General features: G+C 35.6%; 1 protein-coding gene across 1 annotated transcript in view; it reads left to right on the top strand.

Moving 5' to 3' along the window:
• The window catches only part of CEP135 (centrosomal protein 135), an 82,781-nt gene that overhangs the window by 45,858 nt on the left and 19,076 nt on the right, over positions 1-17,847 (top strand). Inside the window, exons 14-17 of the mRNA XM_082838891.1 lie at positions 3,918-3,995; positions 11,019-11,170; positions 17,137-17,252; positions 17,327-17,481. Of these exons, the coding sequence (XP_082695017.1) occupies positions 3,918-3,995; positions 11,019-11,170; positions 17,137-17,252; positions 17,327-17,481 (501 nt within the window). The remainder of the gene's footprint in view (positions 1-3,917; positions 3,996-11,018; positions 11,171-17,136; positions 17,253-17,326; positions 17,482-17,847) is intronic.

Genomic DNA, 17,847 nt, shown 5'->3' on the forward strand with positions numbered 1-17,847 from the left:
TCAGTAAGTGTTTCTTTATGTCTGGCTTCCATAGCTTAGCATAATGTTTTCAAGGTTCATCCATTATGTAGTATGTATCAATACTTTATTCCTTTTTATTGTGGAATAATATTCCATTTTATGGATAGAAAATATTTTATCATTGGGATGGTTTCTACTTTTTGGCTGTTATGAATAATGGTGCTATGAACATTTGTATACAACTTTTTATGTGGATATATGTTTTCATTTATCTTGGACATATACCTAGATTCATATGATAACTATAACTAACCATTTGAGCAACTGCCAAGCTGTTTTCCAAAGTGGCTTTACCATTTATATTCCCACCAACAGTGTACAAGAGTTCTAATTTCTGTACATCCTCAGCAATACTTGTTATTAGGTTTTTTATTATCATCATGCTGGTGGGTGTGAAGTAGTATCCATTGTGGTTTTCATTTGCATTTCTCTGTTAGCTAATGTGCTTACTTTCAGTGCTTATTTGGTCACTTGTATATCTTCTTCAGTGTCTATTCAGATCCTTTGCCCATTTTTAAATGGGGTTGTCTCATTATTATTGAATTATAAGAATACTTTGTATCAATATATTCTCAATATAGTCCCCTTATCAGATATATGATTTGCAAATACTTTCCCCCATTCAGTGGGTTGTCTTTTCATTTTCTTAGTATTGTCCTTTGAAGCACAGATAGTTTTTAATTTTGATGAAGTCCAATTTATCTATTTTTTCTTTTATTGCGTGTGCTTTTGGTGTAATATCTAGGGACAGTATTTTATATTTTATAATCTCCCCCAAAATTTTAATATACATAAAGCACTTCATACTGCTCAGTACATTATAAGAACTCAATATTAAACTATTACTGTTAACTATTACAGAGTCCATAGTTTACTTCCAATAAATATTATTGAATTAATGCTTAGAAATTAGTCGCTAAGATTAAGAATAAAAACATTTTAAGTATTATAAGGGTAGTCTTTATGTCATAAATTTTCAGTTAAAGTTTTACCCCTACAAAATACTTTTAATTGGGATCCTTTGGAATATTGCCTTCCAGAAAGTGCTTTTTTATAAAAATAATTGTTAAAATTACCAAATGGAAAACTTCTGTGCAATATGGCAAGTTTTAGTACAAGCTACTGGTTTAGCCTTTTCCATATCATTGAAATGACTAAGGAATGTAAAAACAGGATTAAAGAAATGCACTTGTACCAAAAACTCAGAAAAAGTGACATTCATATGACCAGAATCTTTCTGGATTACAAGAGTCAGGATTTATGAGTTTGCAATAGGTCTTTTACATAAAAACTGAACTAATCCTCTCAGTCTTTAAGTCTTCTCTAGTAGTTTCCTGTTGTTCCACGATCTATCTACCCAGTTGTTGAACCCAGGCACTGAGTCCTCTTTCCCTGAAAGCTCCTATCTCTCATTTAATCACAAAGTCCTATTGATGCTACCTCTTAAATAATAGTTAACATTTATTAAGCCCTTTCCATGTGGGAAGCTCTGTTCTGAGTGCTTTTTATAAGAGCTATCTCAGCAAATCTTCACAATTGCCTTTTTAGTCAGGTAATGCTTACAGATGTGGTCTCTGAGTTACAGTGAGTTTAAATAATTTGCCCAGCCAACAGACACGTGAAAAGATGCTCAACATTGCTAATCATCAGAGAAATGACATTCAAAACCGCAACGAGATATCACCTTATACCTGTCAGAATGGCTGTCATCAAAAAAAAAAACACAAATAGCGAATGTTGGCAAGGTTGTGGAGAAAAGGGAACCCTTGTATACTGTTGGTGGGAATGTAAATTGGTGCAGCCACTGTGGAAAACAGTATGCAGGTTCCTCAGAAACCTAAAAATGCAACTACTGTATGATCCAGCAATTCCACTCCTGGGTATATATCTGAAGAAAATGAAAACACTAATTCGAAAAGATATATGTTCATAGCAGCCTTATTTATAGTTGCCAAGATATGGACACAACTTAAGTGTCCATCAACAAATGAATGGATAAAGAAGATGTGATATATATACATATATATATATATATATGTGTATATATATACCCACACACACACACACACACACACACACAATGGAGTACCCACTCAGCCATAAAAAAAGAATTAAATTTTGGCGTTTGCAACAACATGGATGGACTTGGAGGGTATTATGCTTAGGTAAGTCAGAGGAAGACAAATACTGTCTGTTACCACTTATATATAGAATCTAAATAAAACAAACTAGTGAATATAACAAAAAAGAATCAGACTCACAGATACAGAGAATAAACTAGTGGTGACCAGTGGGGAGAGGGAAGGGGAGAGGAGCAAAATGGGGTAGGAGATTAAGAGGTACAAACAACTATGTATAAAATAAATAAGCTACAAGGATATATTGTACAGCACAGGGAATACAGCCAATATTTTATAAAAACTATAAATGAAGTATAATCTTTAAAAATTGTGAGTCACTTTGTTGTACACCTAAGACATATAATATTGTGGATCAACTATACCTTAATTTTAAAAAAGCAGTAATAATAATTTGTCCAAGATCACCTGCTAATGAAGTCACAAAGAATCTGGCTCCTCAGCTCACACTGGTTTCTCTTCAATCAGCCTACTTGTTTCTGTTCCCCTGCTACCATCCTATTTTGGCCATTATTCTCTCTCAACTGCACTAGTGTATTAGCGGCCTCTCAAATCTGTATTTCACACTGAAGTCAGAGTCATCTTTCAAAGATATAAATCCGATCACATCACTTCCTATTTAAAATCCATTAACTGTTTTCAGGGACTTCGATGATTGGCCCTTGCCTACTTCAAGGTCTAGCTTCTTTTCCCCAAGCTCATCCCCCCTATTCCTCACCCCTCAGTTTCTCAACGCTAGGCTTAATGGACTTTTTCTTGCCCTCAACTTTCTAAGGAAAAAATCCTTCACCCCTTCCAGTCCCCTCACCTGGCTAATTCCTGTTCATCCTTTATAGCCAAGTTAAACATCATTTCCTCACAAAGGAAATGAACCCTAGATCCTAGACTCCCTTTCAGTATGTCGCCATAAAGTTCCTTTTCCTAGCAGAATATTCATGGATTTTATTTTAATATGTTTAAGGTTTGTCTTTAATAGACTATAATGTCTATGACATCAGAGACTTTATCCATTTTACTGTATTCCTAATACCTTACTTGGTGCTGGGTATATAGTATGTACTCAATACCAGTTGAATGATTTAATAAACAAAAAAATGCATACAGCACAGTGATCTTTTCAATGAAATATATAATCCAAACATCAGATGTCTTTACTTATTTTTAATGAATAACATGGATGGAAGTAAGAATTTGCATGAAAAATTCTCACAGAACACCAACATGTCACTTGTCCTAGACTTAGCATCAGCAAAAGTTGGATAAGGTAATATAACCAAAAATAACAACACTCGTGTTTACACTGTTGACCAGCTCATTGTTGAAACTGATCACTTGCATGGCCCTGTAGCGTTCTGCTTCCTGTGTCTTTCTGATCCCATCTGTTCTTCCTTTATACTCTTTTCCTCTTTCATCTCCTCTCATGAGGGCATTCTCCTGAGCTTACTTAACCTGCTGGGTTTTTCCCTTTATAGTTGTGCTAATGGATTGATCTGTGCAAATCTTTATAAATGAACCCATACCAATCTGTGTCTTCTGTTATAGTCATACATGGAGGTAAAGCATAAAAGATGAGAACCTCTTGTGTTTTTGTTTTCAACCAAAAGCATTGTTTTGGTAAAATTTCGAATGATTTTCTTTCTAAAACATTTCTATGTTATAAAAAGACAGATAAAATAGTACTGTAGACTTGCATTGCTTACTTTGGTAATTTTGTTTTATTATCTGACGTGAGTGAACATCTATAAAATTCTCTTACAGAATCTCCATGAAATGAGTATTTTGGGAAAATCAGAATTAGAGAAAACTGTTGAACATTTGACATGTGTTAATCACCAGGTAATTTATCAAACTGAATTTGGGGTATATTTTGTTGTATGAATGACTATTTTAATTATAGTTTTAATGTACTGTATGTTTTTTTTGTTTGTTTTTCTTTATCATTTTTTTAAATTCACATCTTTATTGGAGTATAATTGCTTTACAATATTGTGTTAGTTTCTGCTCTATAACAAAGTGAATCAGCTATATGTATACATACATCCCCATATCCCCTCCCTCTTGCGTCTCCTCCCACCCTCCCTATCCCACCCCTCTATGTGGTCACAAAGCACTGAGCTGGTCTCCCTGTGCTATACAGTTGCTTCCCACTAGCTATCTATTTTACATTTGGTAGTGTATATGTCCATGCCCTCTCTCACTTCATCCCAGCTTACCCTTCCCCCGCCCAGCCCCCATGTCCTCAAATCCATCTTGTACATCTGTGTCTTTATTCCGGTCCTGACTCTAGGTTCATCAGAACCATTTTTTTTTTTTTAGATTCCATATATATGTGTTAGCATATGGTATTTGTTTTTCTTTTTCTTTTTTTTATGTTTTTAAAATTAAAAAATAATATGTTAGAGAAACTGTATAACAGTGACTAGGAGTATGTACTCTGAAGGTTGACTACTTAGATTCAAATCCATCTTTGTCACCTGTTACCTGTAGGCAAGTTTCTTAAACTTTTCTTCCCTTAATTTCTTTATTTGTAAGATAGAAATGGTGCTAATACTTACTTCTTAGAGTTTTTGTGAAAATTAAATGAGTTAATAGATATCAAGAACTTAGTATAGTTACTGACATATCGTAAGCACTCAGTAAGTGTTAGCTATGATTATTGTTGTTTTGCTCTTGTTTAAAAATCATGTAATACAGACTTAGAGTAAAAAGTGAAAATCATTTTCATTCCTTATTGCTCTCACTAGAGATAGGGCTTTTAACAAATTGGTATGTGTTCTGATAGTCTTTTTTGCTTTCTGTGTTTTGTTTTGACTAGTTTCTTTTTCCCTGTCTTCATTGTTTTTATTTGTCTGCTAATTCTATCATCTGTTTCTATCAGCTTTGGGCCACTTGATTTTTTTCCCTCTTCCTCATAGGTTGTATTTTCCTGCTTCTTTGTATGCCTGCTAACTTTAGATTGGATGTCAGACATTGTGAATTTTATTTTCTTGGTTGCTGGAGAGCTTGTATTCCTAGAAACACTCTTGAAGTTTGTTCTGGGATACGCTTAAGTCAGATGGAAGTAGCTTGTTACTTTTTGATTTTGCTTTTAAGCTTAATTAGGTGGGACTAGAATGGCATTTAGTTTCGGACTAATTTTGTTTTACTACTGAAACCAAATCTTTTTGAGTACGCTCACTACCAGTTGCCTCATGAATTATGAGGTTTTCAAATGACTGATGGGAAAAGAACCTATTCCTGGCCCTGCATGAGCCCTCAGTACTGTTCCCTCTAATTCTTTGATGGTTCTTTCCCTGGCCTTGGGTAGCTCTCTGTGAGCTGTGCTCTCCTCAGCTGAAGATTCAAGGGGCACCCTTTATAGATCTCTGGTGCTCTTACTCTGTGCAGTTCTCCTCCAGTATCCGCCCTGCGAATTCTAACGGCTTTGGCCTCCCTTGACTCTCAGTCCTGTATTCTGAACTTACGGGAATCACCAGGTCCAGCTGGTTTCTTTCCCTGTGCCACAGCTTGGAAATTCTTCAGGCAATAAACTGGAACAATTATAGGGCTCATCTCACTTGTTCATCTCTCAGGGGTCACTATCCATCATTGCCTAATGGCCAGTGTTTTGAAAACCATTGTTCCATATGCTTTGCCCAAATTTTTAGTTATTTCAGGTAGAAGGGTCCCTGTCACTCTAGCCTGCCCAGAATCTGAAAGCAAGAATTAATGAACTGGAAAATATATCTGAAGTACTAGAAGTCATTGGAAAGAGACTAGGAGATAGAAAATATAAAATAAGTTAAAGCCTTAGAGAATAAAGTGAGAAGGTCCAACATTTATTTAGTCAAAATTCTAGGAGAATATAATAAAATATGGGAGAAGGCTGTATTTGAAGACATAATAACTGATACTTTTCTAGGTATGATAGAAAACACAGGAATCCTCTGATTCAGGATGTACAGTGAATTCTAGTAGCATGACAAATCCTAAGCAAGATAAAAAGAAAATCCATACCATTTTTGTAGCAATAAATAATACAAGATACCTATATATAATTTTGCAGGATCTTAATAGAAAACATTTTGCATCCTTACTGAAAGACATTAAGGAAGACCTAAATAAGTGGAGAGATATATCCAATTTATTAAAAAGGTGACAGATATTATGTTTATAAAATAATGTAAATTCTTGCCAAATTCATCTGTAGAGTTGATGTAGTTTCAGCTGAAATCCCAAGAAGATGGCTGGGTGGGTGGATGTGTGTGAGAGTGAACACTGACAATAGATTTTAAAATTTACATGGAAGCAAAGAGCCAAGAATCACAAAGAAATTTTAAAGAAGAACGTGGTGTGGAACTTGTCTTACTAGATATAAAGGCTTTAGAGTCATTAATTAAGATAGGGTGGTAGTGCTCAGGGATTAAGAGAGTGATAAAACCCAGTAGAGAGCAAACCCACAAAATTGTATCTGGGACAATTGTTCATATATATGTATATAAAAAAGTAATTGGGGACTTCCCCCGTGGTCCAGTGGGAAAGACTCTGCACTCCCAATGAAGAGGGCCCAGGTTTGATCCCTGGTCAGGAAACTAGATCACACACGCATGCCGTAACTAAGAGTCTGCATGCCGCAACTAAAAGATCCCACACGCTGCAATGAAGATCTCGTGTGCCGCACCTAAGACCCAGCACAGTCTAGATGGATGGATGGATGGATGGATGGATGGATGGATGGATGGATGGATGGATAGGTAGATAGATAGCTAGCTAGATAGATAGATATTTTTTTAAATAAAAAATAAAAGAGAATTGGATCCTACCTAAAATATACCAGACCCAAAAATCAGTTCAAGGTTACTTGCAACCTTGAATGTTCAAGAAATAGCTACAAATTTTAGAAGAAAATACAAGAGAAAAATCTTTTTTACCTTGACAAAATAATAATAATAGCAATCATTTATATAGCATTTACTGTGTGTCAGGTACTATTCTCAACATTTTATATATATTTATGTATATAATTTTAATTCTTACAACAACCATAAGAAGTAAATGCTAATATTATCCTTATTTCACAGATAAAGAAACAGAGGGGAAGCTTGCCCAAGATCACACAGCTAGCAGGTGTCAGGTGCCAGTGTTTGCTCCTAAACAAGACACAAATAAGTTTATTTCTTTAAAGAAAACATAGATAAATAGGACCACATTGACAAGAACATCTTTGTTTATCAAATTGCCATAAATTGAAAAGACAAGCCAATAATGCAGAGAACAACTTACTATACATTTAACCTAAAAAAACCTCAACAGAAGATGTGAATTGACACTTCATGGCAGAAGAAATTATAAATGGTTAATAAATATAAAAAGATGTTCTACTTCAATAAGAGGGAAAATACCAATTACAACCACAGCAAAATCATTTCACATCCATCAGAAATTAACAAGTTATAGCTAGTATTATTAGTTTTGTGAAGCTTCTGGGAGTGCAAACTGGTGGTACCTCTTTGGAGAATAATTTGGCATTGTTCTAGGTTAGCAAAGGCATACTCTATTAGCCAGCAAATACATTTCTAGATATGAACCCTGGATCAAAGTCAATAAACTATGGCCTCTAGACCAAATCTGGTCTCCAGTCTGTTTTTGTAATAAAGTTTTTATTGGAACACAGCCATGCTTATTTGTTAATTCATTGTTTATGGCTGTGTCTTTGTTACAGTAGAGTAGTGGCAAAGGACCATATGGCTCACAAAACCTAAAATGTTTACTCTCTGACAGAAAAAAGAAAACAATCTGGATGTCAGTTGTGAGGAAAATAAACAGTGGTAAGTCATACAATGGCGTGTTACAGAGCAACAAAAATGAATGAATAATAGCTACAAACATCAACATGCATGAATCTTGCAAATATGATGTTGAAGAAAACATGCAGTATGATTCTGCTTATGTAAAGTTGAAAAACATGCTAACCTAAACTGTAAATTGTTTGGAGACTCATACAAATGTGGTGTGCTAAGGAAAAGCAAGAAATGAGAAACAGAAGACTCAGGTTAGTGGATACTGTGGGCAGGAGTTAGAGGATGTCACTGGAGACTGCTCACAGTAGTGTCAAAGGTTCAGGTAATATTTTTTAAGCCAGGTGATGGATACACAAACGTTCCTGTTTTTAGTCTTTATACCACACATGTACTCTTGTTTGAACAAGAATTCTGGAAGATTTTTAGTGCCAAAAAATTTTTTTTTCCTTTCCCACCTCCATATCCCACAAATTACCATCCACAACTCTCTTTCCTGGTGTTTACTTCCCTGTTTCTAAATAATGTGCTCGTGCTATTTAGTCTTTATTGATTTAAGGTTATTTAGTGAGTCTCCGTGATGGTAGATGATGGATTAGCACTCCCCTTTTCTTCCCCCATTACATAGTTTAATTACATATTTTGCTCACTTAAGTAGTTATTGTTTATATTACCAAGACTTCTCGTGGTTTACGGCTCAGCCAAGTGGGACAGTACTACTCTTACCTTTTTTCTTGTAGACCATTTTCCTGGAGTTAATAATTGCTTTTGTTTTGTTTTGTTTCATTCTGTTTTTTGTTACTTTTCTGTTTTTCATTGCTAATTTTTATCAAGAACTCCATCTGTGCCACATGCCTTTCAATATTTTTTGAGTTTTCAAACTTAACCAGTTCTGGTCTTTTTCCCCTTTTTTCCTCCTTCTTGAGCTTTCTGTCTTGATTCATTATGGGCTATGTCTCTCCATAGCTGTCCTCATAAGACTTTCCCTGTCCCCCTCTCCTGTGTTGAACCTCATGTTTTCTTCTTTTCTTGGTTTGTTCCTTCATTATGGTATAGCATCTTCTCCAGCAGTTTCCTGAAAAAGAATACATGGGAGGAAATTTTTTTGGTACTCTACTTGTCTGAAAATGTCTTTATTGAACTTTTATAATTTATGATTTGGCTTAGGCATGTGGCAGTCCAGATTGGAAAATTATTTTCACTAAAAATTTTGAATACTGTTCTCCATTGGTCTTTCAACTTTCTTTGAGATGTCTGATGCTATTCTTTTCTGAGTCCTCTGTACATGACATGTTTTTATTTCTGAAAGGATTTGGGGTTTTCTCTTTATCTTATGTCTTCAATTTACTATACTCTTCTGTTTTCTCTCTCTGGAGCTTTATTTGTTGGTTTTAGACTTCCTAAAGAGATCTAATATTCTTATCCTTTCTCCTTTATTTTCTCTTTGACTTTTTGTTCAACTTTCTGGGAGATTGCCTCAACTTTGTCTTTTAGCCCTTCTATTGATTTTTTAAATATATTTGATTTCCAAGAGAACTTTCTAGAAAGAGATAACTGGGGTATGAGTGTCCCAGTATATAGACTTTCAGCCAATCTCCTTGTTCAGTTCTCTTTGTGACCCCCCCCCCCCCCACGGCTTCATGCCTCCACGTGTTGAGCTTCTTCAGGCTAAGTCAACTGGTTGCGCTCATTGGTATTCCCTACTGTGGCCATTTTAGGTCAGTGATTCTCTACTGGGGCCAGTTCTGCCTCCTAAGAGATATTTGGCAATATCTGGAGAATTTTTGTCTGTCACAATTAGGGGAAAAAGTACTTATTGTATCTGGTAAGCAGAAGGCAGGGATGTTGCTAAACGTCCTACAGTGCACAGGACGGCCCTCACAACAAACAATTATCTGGCCTCAAAGGTCGTTAGTTCCTAGGTTCAGACCCTGCTTTAGATTGTATATATCTTTCTTCCACTCTGAACCACTCTCTGCTCTGTCTTCCACAAGTTTTTGAAGTCACTTGTTCACCCTTGTTTTCTCTCTTGTTCTCTCTGTCCTTATGAGTATATAACCTTATTTCTTTACTGTCATTTTAGCACTGTTTCCAGAAGAAGGGTGTTAAAAATGTGTGTGGTCAGTCTACAGTTTCAACTGGAAGACTGAAATTTATCACTAATGTTTCTTGGTTTTGAATTTTGTATATAGATCATTATTGCATCTGGAGTTTATTTTTGTACGTAAAATAAAATAGAATCTAGCTAATTTTTTGTCTTCAATGAGTGGCTATCCCAGCTCTATTTTTAAAAAGTTTATTCTTTTCCCACTTTCTTAAAATGCTGCCTTTTCTAAACTTACATCTGTGATGTATCTGCTTATCCATATGTGAAATCCATACTGTCTTAATTATAGTAGCTTTTTCATTTATTTTGATATCTCATAAAGCAAGCCTAACTGCAGTCTTCCTCCCGCCCCCCATTTTTACTGTTTTTTCTTAACTTTCTTTTTTCCTAAATAAATTTTAGAATGAAATCTGAGTCACCCATCTAATTTTAAAAAGGTTTTGTCAGGATTCTTACTGAAATTTTATTGAATTTACAATTATTTCAGGAAATTTTAATCCCTTTCCAATATTGTGTTCCCATTCAGAAATATGGTGTGTCTTCACATTGTCAGGTTGTGTTTTATGCTCTTCAGGAACATGTTACAGGTTCCTCATGTAAATCTTGTCCATTTTGTGTTTGGGTTACGGTATTTTCTGCTCTGATCTTTCTTCAGTTCAGTCCTAGCTACATTTTTTTTTAGAAATTTCTCAAAATTTTGGCCTGCTAGTGGTTTCCCTTCATTGCTGTTATGGATACATTCTTTTCTTCCTTTCTTGCCTTTCTTTTTTGGTATCTTTTCTTTGATTTCAATGATACTGAAGAGGAGAGAGAGAAAAATGTGTTTGCCTATTCTGACATCTAGAACCTAAAGTGTACACGTGACTTTTAAAGTGTTTTTAAATAAATCTAATTTATTTCCTTAGTTTTCTTCCAGAGTGCTTAAGGAAAAGAAACTGAGACATATACCTATTAATTTTTAAAATTTAATTATAGCTTGAAAACGAAAAATGTGAATTAAAGTCTAAAATGTTAAAAATGAAAGAAACAATAGAGTCTTTAGAGAAAAAAGTAAAACTCCAAGCTCAAAAACTTAGCCATGTGGCTGGTGACTCATCTCATCAGAAAACAGAGATGAACTCACTTAGGTAAGTTTATTGGAAGTTTCATTTCTCTTCTGGGAACAAGCTTGTTGCTATGTAAGGTTCATAATGGTGGCATTTTGAACTAGGCCTTTGAAAAGCAGTAGTTCTCAAAGTCGGCTTTGCAGCAGAATCACTTGGGTAGCTTTTGTAAAGTATGGATTTAGGGACTGATCTCTGGAGGTTCCTGTTCACTGAGTGAATCTGGGTAAGTTTTGAGTATCTGTACTTCTAAAGACTTTCATAGCTTGATATGATTGCAGGCAAATTTTTGTACCTACCTCCTTCTAAAATCTCCCTAACAGATACAGGTGTACTTTGTTTTATTGTGCTTCAATTTATTGTGCTTTGCAGATGTTGTGTTTTTTACAAATTGAAGGTTTTTGGCAAACCTGCATCAAGCAAGTTTATTGGTGCCGTATTTCCAACAGCATTTGCTCACTTCATGTTTCTGTGTCACATTTTGGTAATTCTTGCAATATTTCAAACTTTTTCGTAATTATTATATTTGTTATGATGATCTGTGATCAGTGAGCTTTGACTATTACTACAACTCACTGAAGGCTCAGATGATGGTTACTATTTTATAGAAATAAGGTTTTTTAAATTAAGGTGTGTGCATCGTTTTTTTCAGACATAATGCTATTGCACACCTAATAGACTACAGTATAGTACAGACATAACTTTCATTTACTTATTTTTTTAATGGCTTTGAATTTTTAATTTAATATTTTTTATTGAAGTATAGTTGTTTACAATGCTGTGTTAGTTTCTGGTGTACAGCAAAGTGATTCACTAATACATATATGCATATATATATATATATTTATATATATACACACATATATACTTTTTCATATTCTTTCCATTATGTTTTGTAACAAGATAGTGATTATAGTTCTCTGTGCTATACAGTAGGACCTTGTTGTTTATTTTATATATAGTAGTTTGTATCTGCTATTCCCAAACTCCTAATTTACCCCTTCCCCCTTCCCCCTTCCCCTTTGTTAACCGTAAGTTTGTTTTTTATGTTTGTGAGTATTAAACATAATTTTATATGCCCTGGGAAACCAAATAATCCACATGATACACTTCATTGCCATATTTTCTTTACTGTGGTGGTCTGGAACCAAACCCACAATATCTCCAAGGTATGCCTGTACTTCAGATTATTTGTACTCTTTAGTGTAGAATTGCTGGAAATTACAGAGTTTTTTGCTACCTATGTCATTGTTCTTCTCGTTCTTCTTTCAAAGAAATGTAAAATCAGAATATTTATATGCAGAGTCTAAAAGGTGATGTGTCTGAAAAATGGTAAAAAAAAGTCAGTATGGCCCAAGTAGGCTGTATCTACAGGTTGAAGTCAGGTAATAAAGAACTTGGTATGATAACCAAGAGTGTCTGGATTTTATCTTATAAACATGGAGAACAAACAAATTTTTAACCAAGGGGGTGACTTCCTACCATGCCTCTTAGGAAGTGAACTCTCACAAAAATAGGGAAGGTGAATTTGGAGTCTTAAGAGACTGATGGCAGACAATGGAGACAATGTGTCTGGAGTGAAACAGTGGCAATGAACTTGGAGAACAGTGGCGAGATTTAGGAAACATTTGTTACACAAAATCAAAACAAACTATGTAATAAGACCAAGAACTGGCTGTTTGTCTGTTTAATTAAGGAATACTGTTTAGGAAGAACTAAGGTAGAAGCTTCTTTTTCCGTTTTTTTTTTTTTTTTTTCCTTGCAAGGCACTACATACATCCTATGAAGGAGAGCTACCTGAATGGAATGGCCTCTCCCCCTCTGGTTCATGTCTATCTATGTTCAACTCCAAAGTACAAATACCATGGTATATTTCTGTCACCCAGAATTACTAGTCTACCCTTTTCCGTTTTGTGTCCAGATGATTGGAGCTGCATTTAGTCCATTTTGCTTTTTCCTTCAAACTATAGGTATAACTCCCCTTTCCTTCCCTCATAGGATACCCTTTCCAGTCTTATAAGACAGAGCTTTCAGTGCCCTCCCTTGGATCCCCTACCATGCAGCTCCTTGGGCGTTTTCTCCGCTATACTAATACCCTTTTCTCTTACCCAGCCTCCCTCACCTAGGAATAATCCAGTCACTGTATTATAGGAATGGGTTGTGGAGAATTTTCTCTTTACCTTGTTATAGGAATGGGTTGTGGAGAATTTTCTCTTTACCTTTGTTTGTCTGTAAACAGAGACAGGTAATAATGGGGGGATTGCAGGATTCCATAACTTTTTTTGCTCTGACAAATATCAGACTTGTCTCTGAGGAAGGTGTGTCAGTCACATTCTCCATATCAGTATACATCAGTAAACATTAGAACTATGAGTTCAAGCTGTCAGATTCACATCCAAAGCTGAACCCAATACAAACATAATACCAAGAACTGTATGGAAATGAAGTCGCCTTGTCCAAACCTCATGCAACTTTTGATATGTTTAATAGAGATCTTGCTGTCGCTTTAATCACATCAAGTTCTGTTTCCCTTAACATGAAGACATTTAAGAAGCTGATACTCAGATAGATAAAGCATATATTCCTTTTCATCCACCTGGTGGGCCCATTTTCTCTTTCCCTTCCTGAGTTAGGCATTTTTCATCAAATTTCAGTGCCACCAAACAGTCTTTTCTATATCAAGCACAGTCTCTAATTGTCCAAATAGAGGATCTTTGGTCTAGTCTCTTGGTGCAGCAGCAGAGGACAATAGCCTTAATCCTCACTACTGCTAGCTATGAGCCTCTAAACATTTAGATTTCTGCAGCTGAAAATACCGTCAGACTGTTTTAATTTCACCTTAGTCTTTAGTTATTCTGTGTACCTTCTTTAAAACTAGAGGGTTATGTACTTATCCAGGATCAAATAAATGCATTAGCTGATTTTCCTGGGAAGAGCCCATAAGCTCTAGTTAGAGTTATTATTATGGCAATAAGTATCAGCTTTTATAGTAGAGTGTGTTTGTATATTCAGAAAACCAAATATAACTGGTCTCCTTTGAGAAGTATTTATTTGTTAAGGGAATTGAGAACCATTTTAGATAAGGCTCATAGATTCCTTAGGATGCCTAAGAATTATCTTCTGGGCATGTCTAACATTTTTTTCTACCAAGACAGGAAGAGGAGCCAGGGCCCTAAGTAAAGACAGCTGAGCTCATGGAACTGGACTTAGAAGGGCCAAGGGACCTAGGACCACCAGATATAAATCATCATCCTTTTGCAGAAATGTGACAGAAAAGCCAGTCCTTATCCCTATTCCCCTCTCTCAGTTATCAAGAGATGATACTTTCTCAGTTAGTGGTGGTCATAACCATAGAGTCTTGGAGACATCTGAAATAAAACAGGGATACCAAAAAAAAATCCAGCGTTACTGGGCTTCCCTGGTGGCGTAGTGGTTAAGAATCCGCCTGCCAGTGCAGGAGACACAGGTTCGAGCCCTGGTCCGGGAAGATCCCACATAACGCAGAGCAACTAAGCCCATGCACCACAACTACTGGGCCTGCACTCTAGAGCCTGCAAGCCACAACTACTGAAGCCCATGCGCCTAAAGCCCATGCTCCGCAACAAGAGAAGCCACTGCAATGAGAAGCCTGTTCACCGCAATGAAGAGTAGCCCCGCTCTCTGCAACTAAGAAAGCCCATGGGCAGCAACAAAGACCCAACGCAGCCAAAAATTAATTAATTAAAAAAAAACAGGGATACCATATCAATCTCTCTTTCTTCTAAGAGGCCATTAAAATTCCAAACCTATGCCTCTTAGATAGAGCTTCAGCTCCATTTTACAACTTGAACACTTCTTATGAATAAAGGACCCTTTATGATGCTGTCTTTGTTTAAAATATACTCTATCATGAAGAGAAGTAATTACTTTTGCCCCCTAAGATGAGAGCATGTATACATCCATGTACTGTAATAAAACTCAGGAATTTGAGGCTCAGAGAGATGGTCTTATCTAGCCACATGGCTGGTAAGTGGAGAGCTAGAATTTTGATTCTAAGTTTTATTGCTTCACTCTCTGGTGGGAAGTCATCACTTCCCTTTGCTTTTTGCTTATAGCACTTTCGAAGCTAAGAAATTAGCTCATCCTAGCAACTTACTTCTCAACAGGTTCTCAAATTTTCCTTTCCAAACACCATGATGACAAATAATATGATAGTCACTCAACTATTCTTTCCTATGAACTTTATACCTCAGTTCTTTCGTTAAGAAGACCTTTATCTTAGCAACAATCCTTCTGTCAGAAAGTTACTGCCGAGGTCTGTGTGGAATCTCTATTATTCCCTTGCCTGCCTACACTAGAATATGAAAAGGCAAAGCTATTTTTAAGACTCACTAAGGGCCTCCTTTATATGTATAATCAATCAAGATGTTATCCTGCCTTCATTTATCAATCCTACTTTCATTAGGAATTAACCCTGCTAATGAACTTAGATGTAAAAAAATCTTTACATTTCTACTTAGGATTTCAAGCACTGCCAACTACTCAGTGTCCTTCAGTAGGAACTCTGGGAGCCATTCCAGTTTTGAAAGGATTCTTTATAGCTTACTGGCAGACATTTTCCCTTCCACACGGAAGATGTCCTGTGCTCTTCGTAGTAGGCAGTGTGATGTAGTAGAAAAACATTGATATCAGGGTAGACTAAACTGGATTTATGTATTTTCTTTGCCTTAATAGCTTTGCCATCTTGAACAAGTTATTATTTGTTTCTATAATATCAAGATAATGGTTCTAATTATGGAACTGTCCTAGGAATAAATGAGGTAATGTCTGTAAATTATCAGTACAGTGAATATTAGCTTTCTTTTTTCTCCACTCCATGTAGTTATATCCCTCAGAGTAATAGTTGTAGCTTTTACAAGCAGCTTGAATACAGTGAGTCACCTGGACCTCACAGATGATTTTATGAAGTAAAATTGCTTGAACCGAGAGTCTTTCTGACTTGGTTTTATTTGGTTGTGCAATTCTAAAGAAGTCAGCCTCACCTTGACTTCCCTCGCTGCCTCTGGGTCATCATTCATTTGCTATTAGAGCAGTCAGGGTCATGTCTTTTGTGTTTCAGAATATCTCAGTGTTGCATGTAAAACTTTTGATTTCTGTGGGAGATGTCCCATCTTACTAGTGGTTTCAGAATCCAACCTCCTCCCTATTAGGCAATTCTAAACTAAGCCACCTTTAGTATCTTCTACTATCTCATCTTCAAACAAACCCTAAAAGGAACCTGTGGAAGTCCCCAATAAATAGCCTAATGTGAGAGCCATGTTTTTCCAGCAAGGCCAGACTAAGAATTCCTAGGCCAGGACTAAAAGCTTCCAAAGACCCTAGATGACATGAGAGCAAATTCTTGTTACTTCTGAAAAAAAATTAATCTTACTGATCAGTAAGGGATTCGTCTGAAATTGTCTTTATTTTTGCTGTATGTCTTTTTTTTTTGCTCCCTGAAACCAATCTTTAGTCTTAAATCCTCATTGCACTACAGTTAATACCTATTTCCCTGTTTACTGTGACCTCCCGTTGACTACCTATCAAAAAAAGTCAGAATGGGAAGCAGAATTCAAAGCTTGCTGGTCAGGATGGTCAGGATGTTGAAGTGCTAGGCTATTCTGTAAAAGCAAGACTTTTCCTTTGCCTTGACTATTGAAAATAGATTTTAAGAGAAAGAGGGTTGTTATTAGGAAACGGAGAAAAGCTTTAAAACTACTAGGAAGCCTCTAGAAAAAAGTATACAATTAATTTGATTTTTACACCGTATTATTTTGAGGAAGATGGAACAGTTTTGAAGAAAGGAATAATATATATAGTATAATGCCATTGACTATACTGGAAGAGCTTTAAAATAAGGAATAAAAGAAACTTTAAAAATAAGAAAAATATTTTTTAAGATCTTTCATTTTAAAAAAATTATTTCTACCAGAGATAAAGACACCATTTGTTTTTGTCCACTGACTCTTTAGGCTAGTAAATGAGCAGCTACAGCGGTCACTTGAGGACCATCAGCACCAACTTTCCATGAAAAGAAGTGAACTTGAATCAGCACAAGCACAAGTTAAAATACTGGAGGAAAAAATAGGTAAGTATTCTTCAATTTTGTTTTTGCGAATCCTAATTTACTTTGTCTAACAAACATTTCTTTTTCATTTATAGATAAACTACACTTCAAGATGACTTCACAGAATGAAGAGGCTCATGTAATGAAAAAGACCATTGGTGTTATTGATAAAGAAAAAGACATTCTTCAGGAGACTGTAGATGAGAAGACAGAAAAGATTGCAAACTTGCATGAAAACCTAGCTAATAAAGTATGTGACTGTTAAGTAATGTTATCCAGCATCTGAACAGAAAAGCTTATTTTATTCTCTGTTTTAGATATGCAGTTCTTATTGCCTGTGTACAAGCTCCTAAGACCCAAAGCCGTATCTTCTAATGTGTTTAAATTTCATTTTATACCAATAATTTGAATCTTTAAAAGTTCTATTTCTAGAAGACAGTTTTATCATATATGATTATAGCAAACTCAAGGAACAATTCAAATTCTTAGTGGGTAGAAATATGCCAATATATGAAATATAATTGGTACATGGAAATATGTTTACTTGGAGGTTTCTTTTATAATATAATTTATATAATTGGATTTAAACTATATGAATGTGACATCGTATCAATTC

Source organism: Leucopleurus acutus (genome assembly GCF_964270905.1).
Source record: "Leucopleurus acutus genome assembly, chromosome: 4".
In the NCBI taxonomy this organism is placed as follows: Eukaryota; Metazoa; Chordata; class Mammalia; order Artiodactyla; family Delphinidae; genus Leucopleurus; species Leucopleurus acutus.